This window comes from Schistocerca piceifrons, chromosome 10, assembly GCF_021461385.2.
Source record: "Schistocerca piceifrons isolate TAMUIC-IGC-003096 chromosome 10, iqSchPice1.1, whole genome shotgun sequence".
In the NCBI taxonomy this organism is placed as follows: domain Eukaryota; kingdom Metazoa; phylum Arthropoda; class Insecta; order Orthoptera; family Acrididae; genus Schistocerca; species Schistocerca piceifrons.
Genome location: NC_060147.1, coordinates 45,510,634 through 45,537,172, shown reverse-complemented (window position 1 = coordinate 45,537,172; position 26,539 = coordinate 45,510,634). Strand labels below are relative to the sequence as shown.

General features: G+C 41.2%; 1 protein-coding gene across 7 annotated transcripts in view; it reads left to right on the top strand.

The window, feature by feature from the left end:
• Positions 1–26,539, top strand: part of LOC124718871 (lysine-specific demethylase 4C-like) — a 380,259-nt gene that overhangs the window by 86,617 nt on the left and 267,103 nt on the right. For 5 of the 7 annotated variants that reach the window (XR_007005926.1, XM_047244505.1, XM_047244506.1 and 2 more), the window contains one exon: positions 3,938–4,219. The exons of the other annotated variants lie outside the window; for them this stretch is intronic. Coding sequence is in view for 4 of the 5 variants with exons in the window: in XM_047244505.1 (XP_047100461.1) it covers positions 3,938–4,219 (282 nt within the window). In the remaining variant the exon portion in view is untranslated. The remainder of the gene's footprint in view (positions 1–3,937; positions 4,220–26,539) is intronic. 7 annotated transcript variants of the gene reach the window in all.

Genomic DNA, 26,539 nt, shown 5'->3' with positions numbered 1-26,539 from the left:
TCATAGCGAGCCATATATGACATAACACCTAAATATGTGGAGCTACTGAATAATTTGCGACCAAACCTGCATCCTGATGCAGCAACTGCTGGTATTAAATACAGTAGCTGTTCTTTCCAAAGAGTCCTGTTTTAATTTACATTCTAGTTACTGGAACTTGTGACATTCCATAGGCATTCGTCTGCCTCATATAAAGTAACAGCAATTCCAAACATGTGGCTTCGTCCACTGCATTTCAGTATCGGCGAACAATACAAGCAAACGCATATATGCATATGACCGAAACATATACAGACACTAGTGCTGTGCAGTGGTAAGATGCAGTAATGCTGGCAGGAAATGTTTCCTTTAATCTGGACCATCACTGCTCGGACAGCTATTTCCACCTTTTGAAATGGGTTTGCAGCATGTTGCAAACAAGGGTCAGATGTAGTTGCCAGAATCATTGTTTGAAATGTGTTACAAACATCAGTGTGGACGTGGCTTCACAGAGATGTATAGTACTATTACAAGGTATCAAATTGTATACTTGAATTTAGTCTTTGGTACAGTCTCCTTTCTTATACTTCACTGAATTATCCAGGTACCAGTTGTGCAATATTGTCATCCTACTTAAGATTCCCCAATCCCACCACATGGCCCTTCCTGTTCTTTTTTCACTTTGTCTGTTGCCTATCGGGGGAACTTGTCCTCAGGAAGTCCATTAATGTACAGGATGGTCCGAAAGTGTGGAAACATCTTCTAAACCAAAAGGAGGTGAATATACAGAATTTTAAAGTCTATTAGTATCAGATGGGGGGAGGGGGGGACCGTGAGGGGGAAAGGGGCCACCATTTTGGCAGCTACCACCTTTTATACAATCTCTGTTAGTCCATTATGGCCAGGTGACATCGGCTGGTATGTACTTTCCAATTCAATAAACTTCACCAACAGCCGTACAGTTTAAGATATTTTATTTTATTTCAAAAGTAATCAGTTTGGCAATTAATTTGGCCATTTTCAGGCCCCATACACTTCGTCCAAATCAATCAGCTTATCGTGTAGTGCCATAAAACTGGTTATCATGAATCCCAATCATTGTTCAGCTGGTTCATATGAAAACTTGACAGCAACTTTGAGTTGCTATCATGCTATCATATGAACCAGGTGCACGACGATTGGGATTCACGATACCCAGTTTTATGGTGCCATACGATAAGCTTGCTGATTTGAAAAAAGTGCATGGGGTTGAAGATGGCAAAATGAATTGCCGAAACTGGTTGCTTTCGAAATAAAATATCTTAAAGTGTACGGCTGTTGGTAAAGTTTATTGAACTGAAAAGTTTGTATACAGTTCGTTGTTTTCAAATGACAAGGGGGTCATGTGACATAACTTACAGGCAGAAATTTACATTGGAAAAAATTACTGTGCCTTTCTTTTGAGCTTAGGTTTATTAATTCTGCACTTACGTCACATGTTCTAACAAGACACATGCTGATGATAACACACAAAGGCTACAGGATATGTTCAGTGGGTATCCTGGAGCGTTGTAAGATTACGGTTATCTGCATCATTCATTCCTCGTAGACTTTAACTAACACGTGTACCAAAATTCTCATAATTGACATATAGCTGATCATCAGTTTGCTGCAAGATGCACAGAGTACAGGACTTCAGACCCATACTGAAAGATACCACTAAACTGTCTGATTTTGCTTTGTTTGTAGCTGTTTTCAATTGTCCAGTTCTCTATTTATGTTCAAAAGCCAGGTTCCCAAAACTTTTAGAAATTTAACCATTCTACTGTTGGTATGGATGCCTTCATTTGAAATCCTCTGTTCTAACAGGGATGCTTCTCTCTCTCTCTCTTTCTCTTTCTCTCTTTGTTCATGGGACTAGTAGATGTACTGATAATAGCTTCAAAAAGTTATCCCCCAACAGATAACATAGTGACATAGCTACCAGAGGGCCATCTGCGTCTACCCTTTAATGAGGGAATACTCAGCCATAAGGCTCAGTGTGGTGCAAAAATGTGAAGCAAGCAGGTAACCATATTACAGACACACATTCATAATTCCTACAGCCAACTGAACAAGTTTGAAACGGGTCAAATTGTCGCCGGCCTTCAGAGTGGCATTCAAAGAATTGTCACACACGTTGGACGTGCTGCGCCAGTTGTGCAACGATGCTGGTGTCAATGGTCACGTGAACATTGTCTTACCTGTAGATGATGATCTGGATGTCCACACAGCACAGACATCTACCAGGATCGTCATATTGTAAGGGTATCAGTGGCAGATTGTTCAGCTGTCACAGCACGGATAAGATGGCTTTTGAGCCCAGACATGTCAAACACACACTGTTGCAAAAGCCGTTAATAGCAGTAGAACTGCAGGCATGCAAGCCCCTAGCCAGTCTTCCACTCGAGCCACACCATCGACCTGCACAGCTCGTATGCTGCCCTCAGAGGAAAACTTGGAAGATGGAATGGTGCGTCACAGTCTTCAGCAAGGAAAGCCTATTCTGCTTGCACGCAAGTGACGGCCGTTTGAGCACACAATGTAGACTTGGTGAGCACTGTCTCATAGAGTACATTCATCACACACACACTGCCACCATCCCAGGCCTTTGTGTGGTATGTGACCATCTACAGCTCACGTTTACCACTGGTAAACGTGAGCTGTATGGGCACTTGCCGGTGCTCGATATGTGCAGAATGTTGTTGGACTCGTTTTTTTGCTGTTCTTGTATGATGTATTGTTCCAGAAGGATAATGCTTTCCCACACATGCCCACGAAACTCCACATTCTCTGCAAGATGTGCAGCAACTTCCCTGGCAGCCAGCATAATCTCTGGGTCTGTCCCCAATTGAGGGGTATGATGGGTTGAGAAGTGACTCGTGTGACTTGTCAACCAACTCTTACAGAACCTGGCCAGCAGGTGTGACACCATGTCTCCCAGGATTTATTCACCATCTGTATGATCGAGTGGATGGTAGGGTCAGCACCTGCATTGCCACCTGTGCACATACTAACATGGGTGTTTCAGCTTGGGTCAGTAACTGGTACCGTGGAACCGCTTGTGCTATTGTTCTATAAATGTAAGCATTTCATGTACTCATAAGCACTGTTGCAACAATTAATCTTGAGTAAATTGGATATCTCTAAAAGGGTATACAATGTGATTTTAAGTATTTTTTATTTTTAAAGTTTTATTATTCTGCAACGTTTATCCACATACTTCTCATAAAATTTTAATACAGGCGCTATAGACTTTATTGTAGTGCACACCAAAGACCTTGTTGTAGTGCACCTACACCAACACATCATCATCACTGTTTATTTAATGTTATTCTCTATCTGTTTTGTATGCCACATCATACCCTTTCCATTTGAAAAAAATGTGTTGCACTCAAGATGGCAGCTTTCAAAATGGTGGCCCAGTTAGTAACATAGCCTCACAGATTTTACCATCTCGTACTACTTGACTTCAAATTTCTGTTTTTACTATCCTGTTTTTGTTTCAGAAGATGGTTCCACACTTACATTCATCCTGTTCACAGGGTGAACCAGAACTCCGCTAACATACTTTCAGAGGTTGTAGTATGGACAAAAAGAAGAGAAAAATGTCTAGTAAATGTTGGCTTTAAAATGCATACCTTAAGGGCTGTTGGGCACTTGTTCAGTAGAAGAGATCCACTACACAGTAGCAAAGATGAATAAATGCTCATTGATCTTAAGGTATGCATTTTGCAGCCCATGTTTACTACACATTTTTCCTTGTTTTAGCCCATCCTACAGCATCTATCTCTGAAAAGTTTTCTGTGGAGTTGTGATTCACCTGTATATTAGTGGGACCCAAGTTAGTGTAACAGACATGATATCCATTGTGGTACATAGATTTCTAGTTTAGGTATTGTGTTCACACTGACTTAACACTGCAATTTTGACCAAACAGGTAAATATTGGCAAGAACAACATGTTCATGTGCAATGTGGAGACTGGTGAAATCCGCCCTCTGGGCCAAACGGAGGACAGCTCCTCTGCGAGCCGGCAGGCCGGTTCGCTCTCCCACTTTGCTGCAACCGCTCGGCAGCCACAGCAGCAGCAACAGAAACTCGGCTGGCACGCTGCCACACACGTACACACAGGGCCGCCCAGCCAGAAGGTGGTAAAGTTGCTGGGGGAGTTCATTCTGCCAAAGATCGACGTCGCAAAGCAGCCTGCTGACGCCAAAAAAGTAATGACATATTATTGCACTTACATACTGTGTGGCACTGGCGAGAGGCTAACTGTGTTGTTTTACACCGAGCTCTAAATAGTGTTTAACGTCCCACATCGTCACACAGGGTGGTTATAATAAAACTTTTGCTACTCGAGCCGATGTAGACGGCGAAACTATTTACTGTACGGGTGCTCAACTTTATAGAAATGACGTTCAGACTGTGCGCTGCAGGATTTGCGTCGCTAGTAATATTAGTCTCACGACTTGCCGCCAGGTACCATTATTGGTAGGACGATGTAAGGTCGAAACGAGAGCATAGGGGTGCACTGCAGTTGCACAGGGGTCTGGACAAGATGGACAGGGCTTTACTTGCAAAGCTGTTTTATCACAACAACTGCAGTAGTGCATGAGTATTGGTTCATTAAAGTACTGGGTGATCAAAAAGTCAGTATAAATTCGAAAACTTAATAAACCACGGAATAGTGTAGATAGAGAGGTAAAAATTGACGTACATGCTTCAAATGACATGGGGTTTTATTAGAACAAAAAAAAAAAAACAAACTCATATTGCTAGATGCGTGAAAAATATCTTGCGCGCATCGTTTGGTGGTGATCGTGTGCTCAGCCGCCACTTTCGTCATGCTTGGCCTCCCAGGTCCCCAGACGTCAGTCCGTGTGATTATTGGCTTTGGGGTTACCTGAAGTCGCAAGTGTATTGTGATCGACCGACATCTCTAGGGATGCTGAAAGACAACATCCGACGCCAATGCCTCACCATAACTCCGGACATGCTTTACAGTGCTGTTCACAACATTATTCCTCGACTAGAGCTACTGTTGAGGAATGATGGTGGACATATTGGGCATTTCCTGTAAAGAACATCATCTTTGCTTTGTCTTACTTTGTTATGCTAATTATTGCTATTCTGATCAGATGAAGCGCCATCTGTTGGACATTTTTTGAACGTTTGTGTTTTTTTGGTTCTAATAAAACCCCATGTCATTCCAAGCATGTGTGTCAATTTGTACCGTTCTATCTACATTATTCCGTGATTTATTCAGTTTTCAAATTTATACTGACTTTTTGATCACCCGGTATATGAAGAGGTGCTCTTTCTGCAGCAGGATTGAAGGTCGGCAGTTTGAATGCTCTCGGGAGAAGCTGACAGCCAGTTGTGCCACAATTATTGAGAATGCTGGACGCAATGTGCAATCAACGAGCAGTGCAAAAGCTGTGTCGCACAGCTGAACATTCCACGATCCATCATTTGAAAAGTGCTATGAACAATTGTGTAATAGTATCCTTAGCACCCTCTCACGTAGAAACTAAAATGTGCTTCATTCGAGGCTTTATTTGTTATTTCTGTGCCACCTGTCCTCAAAGATGTTTTCCACAGAATCTCATTGTCGTAAGATTGCTCATTTTTATTGGAGCCCTCTCAAGTAGCGAAAGTTTAATTATAACCACCCTGTATTATTGCAGTTACATGGTATGTTGTTTCACACTGAGATCTACAAACTATTTAACATCCTAGATAATATCTTCTTTGAACATCTGGTTTTGTGACTTTTTTTTGGAGGAGGGGGGGGGGGGGGGATGGAAACGAAAGAGGATTATCGTATTTTGTGATTTAAAGGGTGCACCACATTGTGTGTACATAAGTACTTCCAGGGTTTCAGAAGCTGACTGTGTGAAAACAAAAAGACATACAGAAATATATGCACATCAGTGGATAGAGAGTCTTTCAACGTCCTTGACCCACATGGTTGGTGTTCAGTATGGACATCATTTGTGAGGTGACAAACTTCAGTCGCTGAACTCTTGCCATACGTGTCGAGGTCGATATCGACGATTGTGTTTATTACACTTCCTTGCAAATATTTCAGATTAAGTTGCAATGGTGTCAGGAACACCTAAACTTTGACATAACCCCATAACAAGAAATCACACAGAGTTATGTAATGTAACCGTGTGGAACACTGAAGAAGAGAAGAATTGCAAAGGGAAGCTTGTGTAATCCAATGCTGAGGCACAGTCAGTCATTGATATAATCGTGACCATGGGGTGGAGCACCACCGTGTTACAAAATGGAGCCTCCACTGTCTTGCTGTGATATTGGCATAGGATTTCCTGGTGCGCAAAAGCGATCGCAGTTTTCTCTGCAAAGAAAAATGGCCTGTAGACTTTGAAGGATGACATGGCACAAAAGCCATTAACTTTAAGTGAATCACGAATTTGTTACAGAATTTCGTATGAATGGTGAATTTCCAAACGAGCATATTATAACAGTTCACCTTTCCACACACAAAATGTGTTTTTGTAACTGAAAACTAACTTCTGTGAGATACCACCTTCCTCCAGTAGCAGCTGCAAGTCATAATCGAAGTCAGAATGAAGCTCATTGTCCCGAGTAGTCAGTGCATGTAACATCTGAATCTGGAACAGTTCTGCACGCAAATATTGCGGTACCTACAGTTCCCTGCTTGCATGTATCGTCATATCTTTGGGCTCCTGGCAAATGATTCCTGTCCGGATCCCACTTTCTCTGTTGAAAGTCTTAGCTGGTCTGTTTTCCGCACACCACATAAGCGGCCACTCTCACGGAATGTGTTGTACTGACAGTGGATTGTTTTGTCTGTTGCAGCTTTTACCTTGTATTTGATAAGGCATTGTCACTGGAATGTCACAATTGACTCACCGTCAGAAATTAGAGGACACAAAATAGACACACTATTCCCATAATATGCTGCATTCTGAAACGCCTGGCTCCTAGTGGTGTAGTCTGCAACTACACCATGATGTGTAATATAAATCAAAACTTGGAGAGATAATCTATCTGCTGATTGGAGTGTGTTTTCTGTCAGTCATTTTCTGAAACTATGGAAGTATTTATGAATAAGCCTGTACACCATTCGGAAACACTGCACATGCAGAAGTGAACTGTTCTTGTAATACTGCTTTACCTTAGACATAAGCGTATAGAGTTATTACAAATCATCAGATTGTTTCATACAGCTGTATTTTCACCAAAACTTAACATAAATGAAGCCTATCTCCTCCTCAGTGAGAGCTGTTCAAAGGTTTTATATGGATTGTAGGTGTAGCCTACTAGATATGTACGGGGTGTATACGTCCCAAGACAACCGGGAATATCTGGGAATTTTTTTCATCCAGGAGAAAACTTGTAAAAACGGGGAATTTTTTAGAATTCCAAGAATTTTTAATTGTTTTGGTTTTCAGTTAATTTTTTGTACTGTATTTACTCGAATCTAAGCCGCACTTTTTTTCCAGTTTTTGTAATCCAAAAAACTGCCTGCGGCTTAGAATCGAGTGCAGAGTAAGCGGAAGTTCTGTAAAATGTTGGTAGGTGCCGCCACAATTAACTTCTGCCATTGAATATATGTAGTGCTACACAGGCATGCTTTGCAGGCACAAAGATAAATACTGGCGCCAAAACCTCTGCGTCAGTAAATAAATTAAGGTGGAAGAAGAGTTTTTTTCTCTGCTCTGAGTTTCCACCACTGCATTTTCATACATTATCCAACGAAGTAAATACAAATTCCGTATTGTTCATCTATGAATGTAGCAGCCTTTCAATGTACTACGAAAATCTGACTGGTAAGACTGTTTGGGATGTTTATCAATATGGCCAACTTTACGTTCTGAATTTTTTCCCACTTGCGACAAGAGATGGTTGCTAATAGGAACTTTTATGAATTGTGAATCACATGCAGTATTCTCTTCACCATAAGAATAACACGAATATAAACATTTTGCCGTGTATTTGTTCGTGTTTGCTGCTATCTCCTTTAGATCCTGTCTGCCTAATAAACTACGAAACTAGAGTGAGACAACAGCAAATGCGGGAGAATATACATATCATGCCATATTTATATTCGTATTATTCTCACGCCGAATGGTGATACAGTCAGAAATGAAGCACGACAACTGACTAGATTTTTAAATCTAAGATGACTAATTTGTGTGCAGAATGTAATGTACTAAGGAGACGACTGCAAAGATTTTCAAACGAAGAAAAATTTTCGCTAAATTCTCCTTCACAACATCTTCTATCACACGCAGTCTATTATTTGGTTCTTGTTGATTATTATCAAATAAAGCAGCAGTGTAAGTAACAACAAATAGCAGTCTCTTGCCAATGTTTCGCTAATGAGACGATTCCTCTTTTTTTTTTTTTTTTTTTTTTTTTTTTTTTTTACGCAATAATCGATTCAAACCAGACGAAGCACGTGAAAAAGGAACGGTACCCATATAAATACGGACGGAGTGCCTGACGCATAGCAATGGCTACCTGGTAATGCTTAACTACTAAGCTTACAACTCGAACCAAACTACTGTAGCTGTATCGTCATTCATTCGACCTAAATTGTGTCTCGTATTACAATGGACCACCTTTGTTTAGATTTGGAGGTGCGGCCTAAAACTTTTCTTTCCCCTTGAATTTCGAGTCTCAAATTTCAGGTGCGGCTTAGATTCGGGAAATTTTTTTTTTCCTTGATTTCGAGTTTCATTTCTCAGGTGCGGCTTAGATTCGAGAAAATACGGTAATTTTGACTAGTAAGAACTGAATACTATGACAAAAGAATATTATTGTATCCCGCCAGTGCAGAACAATAAACAATACTGTGCGTCAAAGGCTTTAGGACGAAGACTGTGCAATTCTTCATAACAACAAACTGCTTCCAATGAGTGTGACGTCACAACGGTTCACATTAGGTTCATTTGAACAGTTGTCAGCGGGTTCATGCACATGCGCAGTTGAGTCATGTGTGGCTGTTAGCTGTATCAGCAGTAACAACAAGCAGCCAGATGCTACCCAGAAACATTTTTCCGGTGTGCCCAAGCTGCCAGATTCACGCATGTGCAGAGCAGTCTTAGTAGCAGTGGGGTGGGAATAGCCTCTGCGTGACCAGTTTTTACTTTTAGTTATTTTGCTGCTTCCTCTCCATTTACAGCTCTCACGTCAAATGAAAACAAAATAGATTTCTGTGGCCAGGAGCTATCAAGTGAATTGAAATATATTCACATAATTATGGAAGGCTGAAATATGTTGTTAGTTCCCCCCTGTATATTAATTTAAACCATTGACTATTCATATTTGTATGCTCGTGCTTCTGAACAGTGATGTTGCTATTGGTTGAATACATCATGTGTCCTATGCTCTGAAGATCCGCAGTCGTCGGCTGGTGAGTTCACGTGAAGTGACCTATGACTGGCTTACAAAAGCGCATCACAGTATCAATTTCAGTGCTGTGTTTGGTAGAATTCAAATATATACTTTCATAATACAAAAATATGCAGTATACATGTTGCTGCACATCGAAGATATGTCTAAAACATGTGCCTTCCCCTCCCTTTCTCCCCTCCCAGGGGATGGGGGGATGTTCATTTTCTAAAAATGGCTGGAAGTTCTACGTTCGTGTATTAAACTTTCAGCATTCAAAGGATTGATAAGCTTTACAGTTTCGAGGAAAAGTTTACTGTCACTTTAGAACAGAAAAATTATATTTTCACCAGGGAAAAGTGTACTTTTAACCGGGAAAAAATCTGGGAATTTTTTTCCTCGTCCACCTATACACCCTCATGTATTATTTGGGGCATTAAAAATTAGTGGCACTATATTTATTTATTTATTTATTTATTTTCTGTTTACAGGGAACATATAGTGAAAACACACCCAAATTATATTACAGGCATTCCCCACCAATGTCTATGCACTTTTACCGTCGTTTTGGCAGCTTCCATATTTGTATAGCAAACAATTCACCTGGTGCGTCTTCCCAGTGCCACTGATGTACAGCTGCATAAAGTTTATCATTGGTGGTGAACTTCTTACCACACATGACCTCCTCCATTGTGTTGAATAGGGCAAAATTGTTAGGAGCCAGATCCTGCAGCTGTGTAGCGTGTGGCAGCCTAGCAAACCCCAGTCGGGGCACGGTGGCGATGGTCCGGCGATCGGCATGTGGCCACATGTTATCTTGTCAGATCGGAATGCCACGGCCCCATTTTCCATGCCAATGGTGTTGAATGTGTCGACAGATTTGGTTCAGTAAGCTGCGGTACCTATCACTGTCGAGGTTCATATTGGGAGGGAGGCAACCTGCCATACTATCCCTTCGTGATCCCAGAACACAGTCGCCATTTTTTTCTGTACAATAAGTCCCATCCATGAGTTGTTGGGACGAGGGCTCCCAGTGCGCTTCTACTGTTTCTTTCCTGGAGTGTCTCGGAAGAACCGTGACTTTTTGATGGTGACCGAACACTCAGAGAACAGCACCGGATTGTACACTGTAATGTTGCACATATAATTGACATCTCTCCACACACTTCTGTTTCTGTGCAATGGTGAGGTGACGGGATATACACTGTTCGCACACCTGTTTACTTCTCTAGTTCATGAAACGAGATTCGCACAAGCCCCAGTTTCGAGTTATCAACACACTGAGCACTGTTTGGTACACGTGCAGTTGCTGGATGCGCAATGTTTTGGAGTTCCTCAGCACAGTCCCTGCTGCCTCTGAACTGTAATACCCAGAGAAAAATAGATCTGTGACTTGGTGCTGTTTCCTCACGTGTGCTATTAACCTCTTGTGGATGACTGAAGCAGTCACACTTTCCATCCAGAGAAATTGCACTGTCCACCCTTCCGTGTCCTCTATTATTATTTTCACATCACATCTTTACAAAGGAGTAAACTTTGATAGCTGAAAAACATTTTATAACATACCACAATTGTCCGTCCAGTTTCCAAGCTATGATGTTTTGAAATGATAGCAGGACATTATGGACACCCTGTACAGTGTGTATGTACTTTTGTGTGTGTTTTTGGCAGCACTAATTTCAGCTCTTGAAAGTCAGCAATTCTGTCTCCAGATTATTTATTTATTTATTTATTTATTGGTTTTGTCAAATGGATTTTCCTTTTGGTATAATGATTTGTTTCCTTCATTTGGTATATCCACAGGTAAGTTTTGGTGATGACGGAACTTTCCCATGTTGTGAAATTGTTTGTAATTTTGGAATGACATTGTAGGTGGATGACATCACTTATATAGAGGTGGTGTGGTATTATATTATGTTATAGGTTGTTGGAAATAGTGGTACAAAATGATTTTTAATCATTTTAAATAAGAAATTTTAAGAAGATATAAATTAAGTTGTTTCTCTTTACTCTTTTCATTGTTTGTATTTAACCCAGATTTTCCGATGTCATGTTGAACTATGTACTACATGTGAAGTGAATGCATTTACTTACAATTTTGGAAGTCTAAGAGAGAGATCCTGTTTTGACATGTAACACAGATGTCCAAAAGACAAAGTTTAGCTAGAAATTTTGCTAAATATGAAGCACGGGGGCAGGAGATGTAGGAATTTCAGGTGATAAAATACTTCCACTTTAGACATAAACTTTTGCCAACTTGATGTTTCTTTTCTTCAGCACTATTGTTGTTGTTGGGAACTGATTGCTCAGGTCATTAATATACACAAGCATGTCAGGTAATGAGGTAGATTCCGCCTGGAAGACCTTACACAAAACTGTTGACAATAACAAAGATCTTCTCAGATAGGTGATTTTATCAAAAAATATACAGCTGATACAACCAAGGATGTAAAACTACACGACACACGTTAAGCACAAGTATTGTGAAATATTTATCAGGTAGGGTCCACACCCCAGGAGCTTGACACTCTTTGATGAGCTCATACTTGCCTACCATGGGTCTCCAGCCATTGCAGCACCTTTTCCCTTCCATGCTGCATGCCAGCTATCCTGCTATTCTTTCTCCCCTCCTTTGGGGAACATGCCTGGAATATTTTTGGGAATGTGTTTTGTGTTTTAGTAACCTGTCACCAGAACAGTCCCTCCTCCATTCTTTCTTTCTTCATTCTACATTTCGTACCCTTCCTCTGCTTCGGCATTTGAGGTTCCTCTTTGTTTCGTCTTCCTCCATGTGTGCTCCTGAAGGCCGGCCCATGTGTCTGATGCATAATAGGGACTGGGTAATGCATAATTCCCAGCTCCAGGTTGACAGATAGGGTTAGCATGTACTCCCTACTACAGGCCAGACCCAGGAGGGACGATTGCCTGAGCTACTACCGTCCCACATTGCCAATTGGTCCCTTTATCTGGAGTTTGCGAGGCGTGTCCTAGTGTGAACAATCACCTAATGTGGGGAGACCATCTCAGAGTGGAGGCCCACAGTTGGAAGGTGCATACCATAGGAGATGCTGGCAATCGTGGGGGGATTTTTTCACAATGAGCCGTTCACCATTTCAGTCTATGTCTAGTAGACATAAACGGAATGAGGCTAAAATTCCAAGACTCTCCAAGCTGCACCTCGGTTCCTCATGGTATCACATACTGAAGGTCAATCTTTTGCTATGGTTAATCAGTTTTTTATTCAGAAATTTATTGATGCAATTGCCAGTCCTGTGAAATGCTGCTCTTGTTTACATAATAGTACTTTGCATTTGGAGATCAATAAGATTCTCAAGCCCGATGACGACTTCACTCCTACACACCTATCCTCTTCATGTTGAGGCCCATCAAATGTTGAATTCTTCACGTTATATCATTTGCACTAGGCTGCTCAATGTTCTGACTGAGGGAGAAATCCAAAGTTACCTCTCTGATCAGGGCATCGCTGTAGGCCATCGGGAAATGAAAAAGCTTGATCCGACCTTAGTGCTTACATACACTCTATTTCTCATTTTTGATAGAGTAGTGCTTCCATCATAGAGCAAAGTAGGCTATGAAGTCACAGCTCACCGTACATTCCCAGTGTGATGTGTTGCTACCAGTGTCAGTGTTACAACCACACTCAAATGTCCTGTCGAAACATGGCTAAATGTGTTACTTGTGAAAAGGATGTTCATGATTCTTTCTCCTCGCGATATCGAATGCAGTGGTGACCATGTAGCCTCATTGTGAGAATGAACCATGTATCTCAGTGAGCAGACTGTACAGGAGATTCGGATGGAAAAACTACCTTACCCTGTCGGAGGCTGACCCAATGCCGACCTCTCTAGATTTCGTGGAACAGAATCCTGCCCTGTGGCAATGAGTCTTTGAAGGCTGGCACTCGGCAGCCTCCAAGGTGACAACCCTTTGTTTGTTTCCCCGTCATGACTCTCCTCCAGTGAAACATTTGTGGTGTTAGATCCAATAATGAGGAGTTCCGGCAGTTCTTGGAATTGCAGCGTCCCCTTGTTTTCTGCCTCCAGGAAACAAAATTGCATCCTCGCGGCCTCTTTGATGTGTCTCATTTCTTTCCGGCACATTTTTACCTTCCCTGTGGAGGATGGTATTCCATCTCATGGGCGTGTCTTGCTGCTCATCTGGGATGGTGTTCATAGTCAAACCATATCACTGAACACCTCATTTTTCTTCCCCACTTCACCTTTTTCTTTGTACCGTCTACATCCTTTCGGCAGTTGGTGTCATCAGGGTAGACTTCCTCCAGCTTATTGGGCAACTCCCTTACCCCCTTTTCCCACTCAGTGATTTCAGTACACACCATCCGCCTTTGGGGCTCATTCAGAACCTGTCGGTAAGTTGCCGTCTTGTCTGACCTTCTCAATCAACTCGACCTCATCTGCCTTAACATTGGATCACCCATGTTCCTTTCAGACTCCACACACACCTGTTCCCATTTGGACTTCTTGTTCTGCATTGCCCAGCTTGCCTGTCATCTCTAGTGGTCAGTTGTCTCTGACATGTACTCGAGTGACTATTTCCCATGTGCTATCTGTTTGCTGACTCTTACCCCACCTATGTGCTAAGCCAGTTGGCAGCTTTCTAAGGCCGACTGGAGGCTACACTCCACCCTAGCGACCTCCGACAAACAACATTTCCCCAGTTGTGATGATCAGGTAGAATACCTTACAAACATTATACTTACTGCCAAAGACTGTCTCATTCTTTGCTCTTCACCTTTACTGCACCGTATCCTGGTCCCATGGAGGACTTGAGGCCTGCTGTGATGCAATTCGCACACAGAGATTTGATCTCCATACTTTTAATATCATCGTATGATGGCGAACTGCATTCGTTAATTGCGCATGCAGTGTCGTCGGATTCTTTGGGATAGCAAGAAAGCTAGCTGGTTTTCATTTACCAGTTCTTTTAACACTGCCACTACCTCTTCCATCGTGTGGGCCAACTTCCGATGTCTATCTGGTACCAAGGTCGATTCCCCAATTTCCGGCACAACTGTAGCAGATGATGTCATTGTGAACCTCATTGCTATCTCTAACATCAGGGGCCACTGTTTTGCGGAGATTTCGAGCTCCACCCATTGGAAATAAGTGGAGGCAGCTTGGGTGATACCCTTCTCCTCTCAGAATCATGAATACTACAATGCTGCATTTACTATGAGAGAGCTAGATCATGCTCTCACTTCATCTCGATCTTCCACCCCAGTGTCGGACAGCGTTCACATTCAGATGTTGCAGTGCCTGTTCATTGCGGGCAAGCACTTTATCCTTCATACATCAGTAGCATCCAGGCATGTGACATGTTTCCCAGATGCTCGTGTGAAACCAGTCATGCCCATACTCAAGCCCGGTAAGGACGAACACCTTCCTTCTAGCTACTGCCACATTTTTCTCTCTCTGGCAGTGTTTGCAGGTTGATGGAATATGATTCGTGCCTGGCGAGAATGGTGGCTCGAGTCTCGCAATTTACTAACCACCGCACAATGTGGATTTTGGGCTCGCCATCCTGCAGTTGACCATCTTGTCACTTTGTCCACCCATGTCACGAACAGTTTTCTGCACAAATATCGAGACTGTGGCCGAGTTTTTTGATTTGGAGAAAGCTTATGACATGTGCTGGAGGCCTGGTATCCTCCGTACACTCGGTACTTCCAAGTCCACCTGCCACGTTTCCTTCAGGAATTTTTAAAAGACGGGGTTTTCAAGGCATGTGTGGGTTCTGCCTTTTTGGACACCTTTATCCAGGAAAACGGGGTGCCTCAGGGCTCCGTTATGAGCATTATCGTCTTTGCTGTACCCATTAATCCTATTGTGCCCTGTTCCCTGCCGGGCATCTCCGGCTCCCTTTTTGGTGATGATTTTGCGATCTATTGCAGTTCACCATGGACTTGTTTCCTCGAGTGACGTCTTCAGTAAAGTCTCGATCATCTTTACTCTTGGACCATCGACAACATCATTTGCTTTTCCACTGACAAATCCGTTTGTATGAGTTTCTGGCGGCCCAGTGGGTTTCTTCCACCATATTTATATCTTGGGCCTGTTGCCCCTCACTTTGTCTAAACAACGAAATTCTTGGGGCCCAGGCTCAATAGAAAAGCTGTACGCAGTCCCACGTGTCCTAAGGGTGCTTCCTGGGGAGCGGATCTGATCACCGTCCTCCCTTTGTACCGTTCCCTTGTCTTCTCGAAACTAAACTGTGGGTGTTCCGTTCGTGCACTTGCACGTCGATCCATCTTACGCCGTATGAAAACAATCCACCATTGTGGAATCCATTTGGTCACCGGCATTTTTTTACAGGAGTCCGGTTGAGTGTATTTATGCAAAAGCTGCTGAACTACCGCTGTAGTACCGAGACGATGATCTCCTCAGCAGATATGCATGCTGTTTCTATGCCGTGTTTGGCCACCCATCCTATGCCTCCTCCTTCGATAACTCCTTTGACTGCCACTATGGGTTTTGTCCCTCTTATCTGTTCTCTCCTGGATTTCGCTTTGGCAATTGCTCTGGCAGCTTAACTTCATGCTACCTGCCACTTTTCCAGTGGACCACCTTGACTTCATGTGGCGGGCCATACTCACTTGGGCTTCGTTCGCTTCCTAAGGAAACTACTCCAGATTCGATCTATTGCTGTAAGTGTCTCAACATTTGCACAGTACTTAGTGGTAGTACCTTTGTGTACATTGATGGCTGTCGGATTGTCTGTGGTGTCGGGTGTTCCGCTGTCATTGGCACCGATGATTTTAGGTATCAGCTTTTGGAATTGAAATAAAGAGTTAAACTTGAAGCTTTAGAGGGTAGTACCCACTGTCCTTGTGCTCAAGAAATAAAAATGTGATTGCCAGTTTGACCTGAAGAGCTACTTATACTTAAAAGGTCCATAATACCTTTGACATAAGTTCTACAGTAGCCAATAGATTTCCACCAAATGTTTGAACTGAAGTTCCATATTCTTTGTATTGACACACGAGAGAGAATGCGGTGAAAACAGAGAGCGCTGTCAGCTATCGGTGCTGTTCCCAGCTTTCAGCCACAAAGTGCAAATAGTGGCAAGTGAAACAATAGTCACCTGTAGAGTTGTGAGAACAGTGATCATTCCCATGAAATTGTATACAAAATAATGTTATGTGATTAGACCAGCTAGACGCGTGAAGCAGCTGTGCCACACCAATTGCAACTGTTGGGATCTTCTTTTGCTGACTACTGTACTTTAACATAGCCCTGTTGTAGATCTGAGTATTAGTCGTAATAGTAATTGCATTATTCCTCAGGCATCTGACATGTACCAAAATGGAATGTCAGCAAGTCAATAATTATTCCTTTCTCTTGCAATTTTTTCAGCAATTTGCAAATTAAACAATAGTTTTTTTGCAAAATTCTGTAGCTAAGAGGCATAAAACATTTTTAAAATAAGTTCTCTTCCTGGGCTTGGGCTAAAGTGTGAAGCAACGTGGAAACTCAGATGTTCAGGCCAAAACAAGAATTCTGTTAAAGGTTGGAACTAAAGAGCCAAATGCACCTGCTAATAACTTACTGTAAGGTCCATAGTACTAAAGTACCTTGGAATTTGGTAATAATTCCTGTTTATGTGTAGGCTGATTATAGCCTGTTTCAATAATTTTATTTAAATCTTACATTAGTGACATATATGTAGGTTGGAAGTTAAATAGTGGCAACACTGCTGTGGAAGCACTATGCAATGGAATCTACTATTGTCGCTGATAGCACATGTTGTTGACATACCTACCTTACCTCCGGGCAAATGGACTCACCCGTCCCACGTCACCGGCATTCGCACAGTCGAGGGAAACACCTTCACTTGTGAGCGAGCGGTCTAACGTAACGGTGTCACTGTGTTTTCGAAACAGGAACAATGGAGTTGGATCAAGATTGAATGTGCCAGAGGTCCCACAGCATGACAGTGACATTAAGGTCTTGAAGAGGCGTGCGGCGAATCGGCAAGGCTGTACAGAACAGTGGCACGTTGGGTAAAAGCCTTCAACGAAGGTCGGCAAACTGTGGCAGGCACGCGTCGGGCAGGTTGTCCAAGCGTCTCTGAAGTAGTAGTGCATGCTGTTGGTTCGTTAGTGGACAGTGATAAACGCCATTCAATTCTCAAGCTTACCCACGAAACTGGATTAACGCATACAACTATGCTTTGCATCCTGATGGAATGCCTGGGCATGCAAAAAATTGCATCATGACAGGTTCAGCATGACCTCATGGAAATGCAGATATGGATGCCTTACAATGCTGCTCAGACGCACTTTGAGCGCTATAAGCGTGAAGGAGAGAAGGCTTTCTTATGGTGTATCATAACACTGGATGAGACGTGGGTCAGATCGTATGAGCCAAAACTGAAACTCCAATCTAACAAATGGCGTCATTATGGGTCGCCGCGAAAGTCAAAAGTGTGTCAGAGCTCCAGTATGGTGAAAGTTATGGTGATGCTTGTGTAGAACTGTGATGGTGCTATCCTAACGAGTTACGTTCTTCCACGGCAGACAGTCGGTGCACAGTATTACTGTTCGTCTTTGGAGCATCACCTGCTACCAGCTTTGCGAAGGAAGTGCCAACACGTTCTGCGCAACCCACCCATCATTTTGCACGACAATGTGCATGCGCATACAGTGCAAGCTGTGGCTGCTCTGTTCAGTCGATGGACCTGGGAAGTACTGTACCATCCACCACACTCCCCGGACTTGTGACTTTTATTTGACTCCAAAGATGAAGGAACCACTCCGTGGCATTTGCTTCAGAACTATTTCAGAGATTCACAGGCATTAGCCCGCTCCACTCGCACCATCATCAGAAAAGACCCTGCTAATGGTATACTACACCTTCCTCATCGCTTGCAACGTGTTCTACACAATGCTGATGACTACTTTGAAGGAAATTAACAGGTACAAACATGTAACTTTTTTGTATCTGTTGTGAATAAATAGTTGCCACTATATGTGTTTCAACCCTCGTATAACTGTTCCATCAATATTCTGTAAAGTTAGAGGCGGGTTTTTGTATGTTGTTGCAGTCTCTGTTTTCAGCCAGAATAACGCAAGCAAATTTGAGAGGTTGCAACTCTTTTTTTGAACTGTCAGGATACGGTACAACTCTTTACAACTGCGTTGATGATATTAAATTGCGACTTTATACTTGTCTAGTTTAGTTGAAAATACTTCTTTCTACTCTGTTTATTAAAGTTCTACTAGTACATTTTGAGCTTCCTGGTTATGGAGTTAGCTTCACAGCAATTGCTGTGGTCTGCATCACTTGAACCAAATTCTGTTTCCATAATCCTGGAGCATTTCATTTCTTTGCCTGCAGAGCAAACATCAAAAATTTTCCTTTAAATTTGTACACCTAATTAACTGTTCTTGGAATCATTAATAGCTTTACTCTTAGCACCACACATTACTGACAATGACCTCAGCATTAGATAGGCTTTTAAGAGAATTTGTGTGAATTCCATTTTGTCAGATTAAGAAAGTATTAATTCTTCTTAAACCTTCTTGCTCGGTGTTCAGGTAATGCCTGCAACACTGGCTCTCCTAAGGATGTCAATAATTCTATGTAATGTTGGCTACCCCAGCGGCCTTGTTTTGACGTAGCACTTTCAGTGCTCCATCAAATTTTTCTCACCGATCATATCTTCTCTGACATCTTCACTTTCTATGATACTACCTTCAGTTAATTTCCCTTCAATATATTCCTTCGACCTTTCAGCTTCACCTTCTTTCCTTACTTCTCACTTGCCACCTGAACTTCTGATATTCAAACAGTTGCTTCTCTTTCCTCCAAAGACGTTTCTAATTTTCCTCTAAACATCTTCCCCTCCCCCGTTTTGGCACCATTGACATTCCAAAATTCATTTCGTGGCATATGTTGCTCACTGAGTACAGTTTGTTTTAAAAGAAGTAAACCACCTGATCTATCAATTTATCACGGAATTACTTTCGGAACTGATTGTTCGATACTTGAATCTTCTCTATGTAGTCTTGTATGCATTTGATTTCCTCTCGCAATCTTTCTTTCTTTGTTTTATGGTATTGTGCTGTTAGTCAGCAAACACAACATATTATATGATCTTCTGTAATATATTAAAATTTAACAATACCAGAGAAGGAAAGTTGCTACTCATCATATAGCGGATATGCTGAGTCGCGATAGACACAGTATAAAGATCCACACACCTGTAGCTTTCGGCCATTAAGGCCTTTGTCAGCAGTAAACACACGCACACGCAAACGCAAACGCAACTTGCACACACGTCTGCAGTCTCGGAGAGCTGAAACCACACTGCAGACATGTGTGCAAGTTGCGTGCGTGTACGCGTGTGTATATGTGTGTCTACTGCTGACAGAGGCCTTAATGGCCGGAAGCTATGAGTGTGTGAATCTTTTTACTGTGTCGATCGCGACTCAGCATCTCCGCTGTATGGTGAGTAGCAACTTCCTTCTCTGGTATTGTTACATTCCATCCTGGATTTTCCATTGTTTGATATATTAAAATTTCATTCATAATGAGCATCTTGTTTCAGATCCAAGTTAATGTAAATTTAATTTGCAAATAGAAAAACTCCTGTTCCTTAAAGGTTTAAAAGACTACTTGTAACATAGTAAAATGGTGATATAATTAATCTGTGTGTTCCAATTGTCTTTGAATAAACATTTTGCGAATTTTTATTTAATACTGGAAAAGATTTTAAACAACAGTAACTGTGCCATAGACAATGCTCTCAGAACATTTGTACCTTAACTAATAACCTTTTCCAAATATGTTTTGTTTTATGGGAAATGTAGACTATCCATAAAGGAAAAACTCCGTCTGATCATGCCTTGAAAGCCCAGTGGTACAGACTAGCCGCCACGTCATCCTCAGCCCTTAGGCATCACCGAATGCGGATACGGAGGGGCATATGGTCAGCACACTGCTCTTGCGGTTGTTGTCAGTGTAAGAGACAGGAGGCGCAACTTCCCAATGAAGTAGCTTCTCAGTTGGCCTCACAATGGTTGAGTGCACCCAGCTTGCCAACAGCATTTGGCAGACCCGGACAATGACACATCCAAGTGCTAGCCAAGCCAGACAGCACTTAACGTTGGTAATCTGACGGGAAACAGTGTTACCACTGGCTATTTGTCCCATATGCACTACATTGGCAATAAATAACAGCAGACTGCCAGCATTAGTTTGCTGCTCAGTATACGTCAGAGATAAAAACTAAAATTTGCATTTATCGCAGTGGTAATAGAAAAAAGGATTGAGTTGATGTGGATAGTACTCGGAGACATATTCCCTGCCCACTGTGGCAGTAATATGTTCCCATACACATTACATTGTGGTATTTGTATCTGTTGACTACACATCTGTTATCTTGTACGAAGTAAAGTAGACATTAATTAGAAGAATGCTAGGTTACACTCACAATTTACAGTTCCATTTTCTCCATTCATCAAATGGAAGTGATATAGTGTAACTCACAGGAGATGACTTTAATATGAGCCCACTGAGTATAATTACATGTTGTTTTTTTTCACTTGTGATACACCTGTGGACCTTCATATTGTCTGTAGTAGCAATTGGAGTGAAATAATTATTCCTAGCATATATGTTTGTTGTAAAGCTGTGGACTGCTTTCTGCTTAACTTTTTTTTTATATACTTGGTTCAGTTTGTAAGACTTAATTGCCAGCTGTATTTAGCATTTTTAATTATCCTATTGCGGTTTAGTATTTTGCTGCTGCTGCTGCTAATTATTGTTTCAGATTTGGCTACTTTTTTCATAATGCATCGTTTGTAGAGGTATTGTGCTCGCTTGTTTCCATTGCTGCCACCAGTATTAGTAGCTAATGAACTGGCATAATTTTGATAGTTCTTGTTTCAAACATTTCTTTTCCTCTTTGTATAATTAATTTTCTAAACTTGAGAGCAGCGAAATTGGTGACTGGTCCTCGAAGTAGAGAAGAGAAGATTGCTTCCTATTTTCTTGCAAGTTTCCACACAGTTTTGTTCTCATTGTTGGTTTTAAGCAGTAGAAGTAAAGATTTCGACAAATAATATATTTGTCTATAACGTCCACAAATCAGCTTTTGACACCACAAGCATTTCAGTGACTTTCAGCCACAGCTTTACTATGAACATGAACCACTAGGTTGAGAGCTCACTGAATTGAATGAATTGTGTTTGCAGTAAACGCTTGTTCATAAATCTCTCTTATATTTTGCTGCATTTAGGCTGTGGATGTAGTAGACATGGCAGTATGACAATAACATGTATTTACAGACATGTCCTGAGGAAGATGTCTTCTCTTTGGGAGTGATGAAATGTAATATGAGGATAAGATGAACTAACTTTTCTCTTCCTACTAGCGTTTTGATTTTTCCACAGTATATTGGTGTTATTCCTTAGTTTATACTATATCTGTGCTAGAATATTTTACTGTGTGCTTTCTGGTTTTAGCCATGCATCTCCTATTTTTCAATGATTTATCATCAGATGTAATTTTCAGAATACCTTAAATATAGACCTTTTTGGTTAGTTGTGAGTAGAGGTACTCTGCATTAGAACTGAGGAAGACACATGGCTACACTCCAGACAAATAGCTTCAGGGAAGACTTCCTAACTCGTAAAATCTATATTCAATGTTAACAAATTTCTCGAGAAACATTTTTCTTGCCATTGCCAGTCTGCATTTTATATGCTCTCTACTTCGGCCATCATTCGTTATTTTACTGCCCAAATAGCAAAACTCATCTACTGCTTTAAGTGTCGTTGTTTCCTAATCTAATTTGCTAGGCCTCACTTGATTTAATTCAACTTCAGTCCATTGTCCTTGTTTTGTATTTGTTATTGCTCGTCTTAAATGCTTCTTTCAAGACACTTACCGTTCCGTTCAACTGGTCTTCCAAGTAGTTTGCTGTCTCTGTCAGAAATGCAATGTCATCATCAGCAAACTTCAAAGTTTTTAATTTGTATCTCTGACCTTTAATTCGTACTCCACATTTTTCTTCAAGTTTCCTTTACTGCTTGCTTGTAATGTACAAATTGAATAATGTTGGGTATAGGTTACAACCACGTCTCACTCCCTCTCAACCACTGATTCCCTTTCATGCCTCTCGACCCTTATTACTGCCATCTGAATTCTGTGCAAACAGTAAACAGCATTTAGCTTCCTGTATTTTACCCCTGTTCCCTTCAGAATTTCGAAGAGAGCATTCCATTCAACATTTTCAAACACTTTAAATCACAAAAGGCTGTAAACTTAGGTTTGTCTTTTATTAACCTCTCTTCTAAGATATGTTGTAGGGTCGGTGTTGCCTCATGTGCTCCAATATTTCTCCTGAACCCAAACTGATCTTTCCTGAGGTCAGCTTCTATTAGTCTTTCCATTCTACTGTGATGAAGTATTTTGCAATCACGACTTATTAAACTGATGATGTGCACTCCTGTCAACACCTGCTTTTTTTGTAACTGGAATTACTAGTCTTCTTGAATTCTGTGAGTATTTCACCTGCCTCGCACATCTTGCACACCAGATGGAATAGTTGTCATGGCTAGCTCTTCCAAGGCTGTCAATAGTTCTGATGGAGTATTGTCTGCTCCCTGGCCTTGTTTCGACTTCGGTCTTTCAGTGCTCTGTCAGATCCTTCTCGCCCTATCGTATTTCCCATCTCGTATTCATCTATGTCCTCTTCCGTTTCCATAATAGTGCCCTCGAGTACATTGCCCTTGTATATACCCTCTGTGCTCCTTCCATCCTTCAGCTTTCCTATCTTTGCTTGATACTGGCTTTTCACATGAGCCCTTGTTATTCATATCGCTGCTTCTCTTTTTTCCGAAGACCATTTCAGTTTTCCTGTAGACGGTATCTATCTATCTTCTAGTGAAATGTGCTTCCAAATTCTTACATTTGTTCTCCAGCCATTCCTGTTTAGCCATATTGCGCTTCCTGTCAATCTCATTTTTTAGACATTTGTATTCCTTTTCACCAGCTTCATTTGCTTGTTTTTATATTTTCTCCTTTCATCAATCGGATTCAGTACCTCCTGGATTTGTACTAGCCATTGTTTTTTTTTTTAACCTATTTGATCCTCTGTTACCTTCACTATTCCATCTCTCAAAGCTACCAATTCTTTTTCTTCTGTATTCCTTTTCCCTGTTCATGTCAGTCATGGCCTGATACTCACTGTGAAACTCAACCTCTGGTTCTTTAGACTTATCCAGGTTCCACCTCTTTAATTTTCTATTTTTTCTGCAGTTTTTTCAGTTTTGATATACAGTTCATGACAAAGTACCAGAAAGCCCCTTCAGTGTCAAATGGTGTGATATTAGCACAAAAGTCGGTGTGAGTGATTAGTCTTCAGGGCGGTGCTTTTGTCATACTGGTACATTTTGCCTCATACGGGTATGTCACAATGACGCATTCACCCAGAATGGCTGGATAAAATGGTTGTATGTGGTGCTGAGTTGGACAACATTGTGACCTCACCTGTGTGATATTAACAGAGCTTATAGCTCCTTCTACATTATTGACACAAGTTCGGAGCACTTCAATGGGTTTATGGTGACAGTTTGATGCAGCCAAAGGTGGCATTTGCTGTTGGCAGGCATACCAATGTGACAATCTCCATTGTCTGAAAGCAAATATGCGAATACTTTTCGTCACTCAACATGCCAGTTGTAGCATACCAGATAAATGTCAATAGAGGTCAAGTAAACGATTAAATCTTCTCAAAAAGTATGTCTTTTTTGAAACTTGAATAATTTGTGATAGTTAATTTCTTGTAATTTGGTATTCTGGTGTACTAACCCTTTAAGCCACGTACTTGTGTATCTCAAATGTCTGCACAGGCATTAACTGGATTGTTTACTTGCCAGTTGAGTTTTGGGGAAAAAATTGTATTGCTGTGCTGTCCACTAATGACAAGCAACACTTACATCATCAGCTAAGTGTAGGAGTGTCCGTGCACGCACACGGAATGTGAGATACTCTAAAGAAATTGGGAACTGCTGATTGACCCCGTGGAAAGAAAAAAAATTTATAAAGCAGTACATGAAAATATTTTGAAGGATACTGATAATTTCAGTGCACAGTGTTTATCGAGCCATTGAAAGATAGAGGAACAAGAACCTATAAATTTCATACATTTTCTTTACAATGGACACTGCACAAGAAATTTATGGAACTAAGGGGGCATTTTCCTAATTCTGCTTTATTTATTGTATTTCGTTGTGACTAGTTTTTGCCAGTGTCCCACAACAGGACTGCTGGAAACTAGAGCAAAGAGACTGCAGTGTAAGACTTCGTTTCATAGATTGATTAAGAGTGTACCATGCTGAAAGCTTCTTTCCAGTCATTGTTTGTTGTCAACATAGTTAAGGTCATTTTCTGAAAATTTTGTCGATAATTTTGTTGACAAATAATTTCTGAGGTAGTGATTTATGAGGAATGTCCAATAAACAAGTTTCCCTATTTTACAAAAAGTGCTAGCTTCGCTTGCGTAGACAGTATGGCTATTAGAGATTTTTTTTGTTTTTATTTAATCAGATTTTTATGTTGTTAACAAATGGATACATCTTCTAACCTTTTCACACTAATTAAGGCCTTATAAGCAAGGTCTTTTCCAAATGTACTTCTGACCAAAAAGCAATTTTGGTAGCTGGAGTCAAAAGATTTGTTAATCATGCCTTTTGTGTTCTTGTGGAGATGTTCCATAGCAACTTTCATCCCATAACAAATATTTCTTTATAACTAACTGATAAGTGAAATACCAATTTTCATAAAATCAGCTTTAAAAATTTTTAATGCAACAAAATTTTTTCTTAAAAACTTTCATACCTTATTGCACAGCCTTAGAGGTTGAATTTCCAGAAACACTGAAACATGTATTTTTTTTATTGTTTTTTCATTTTTATCTGAGAAGTCAAATACCAATTTTCATAGATGTAACCTTAAAAATCCTTTAGTACATGGTGTCCCACTCAAGAGACCCCACAGACGTGTATGTATTTACACTGAAATTGCACTGTGTAATTTATGAGGTTTGACATCGCAACACTCGTTCTGCAATATTGTTTGACACAACAGTGTGTTTTGTGTGTCACTGTGGCTGGAGTTCAGTGTTCAGTAATAACGTATCACTATTCTGTCGAAGAGCACATGTTTCTTATTAAACAATATTGGACTGCTGGTTCTATTAAGACATGTCAGTGAATGTTCGTTGAACGGTTTGGTGACAAACATATGCGATCTAAAATGCTGCATACAAAAATTATCAAACAAGATGGGGAGCAGTGGAATGGTGTTGAATCTCCACAGCAGGGGACAGCCATTATTATTGGAAGAAAGAGCGATTGAGATGAAATGCTCGACGTTTATTTTTGGTATGTGTAATGTCGCAGAGCATGTCACAGAGCTGCGAAGAAAGCTGAAATGTATCCATATAGGTTTACAGTTGTTCAGGAACTGAAGGTCAATGACAAAGACAAACACATTACATTTTCCTGATAGCTTCAGCAATTTATTGCTCAGAGGCCAGGAATATTGCAGTACACATGATTCAGTGATGATGCATGGTTCCAATGCTCTGGCTATGTAAACACTCGGTTTATACGTATGTAGTGTAATGTGAATTCACATGCACTGTTCGAGCAACTCCTGCATTCACAAAAAATTGGGTTTCTATCGTGACAAGTGCAGTTTGCATCGAAATGTTCTGGGAATTTGTGAAACAGGTAGCTGATGAAGAACTTACCGTCGGGTGGTAACAACAGGATGGCGCCACATGACACGTCTTGAGTGGCTGTGGCTGAGGTCGAATAATTTTTCCTTGGCCGAGTGATATTGAAAGGAGTGTGTCAACAAAGGTCACCTGATGTAACACCACCTGACTTTTTCCTCTGCAATGCAAGGTCTACAGGAATAAACCACACAACTTGGAAGATTTATGAGAGATCACCATCCGTGAAATTCAGGCAGTGACTGAAAGGTTGTGGCAGCAGCGTTTGAGAATCTGCAGCGTCGTGTTCAACTGTTTTTATGAGTTGAGGCTGGTCACTGCCAGCACCTTTTTATGATCCAGTTTTATTACCCCATGAACAA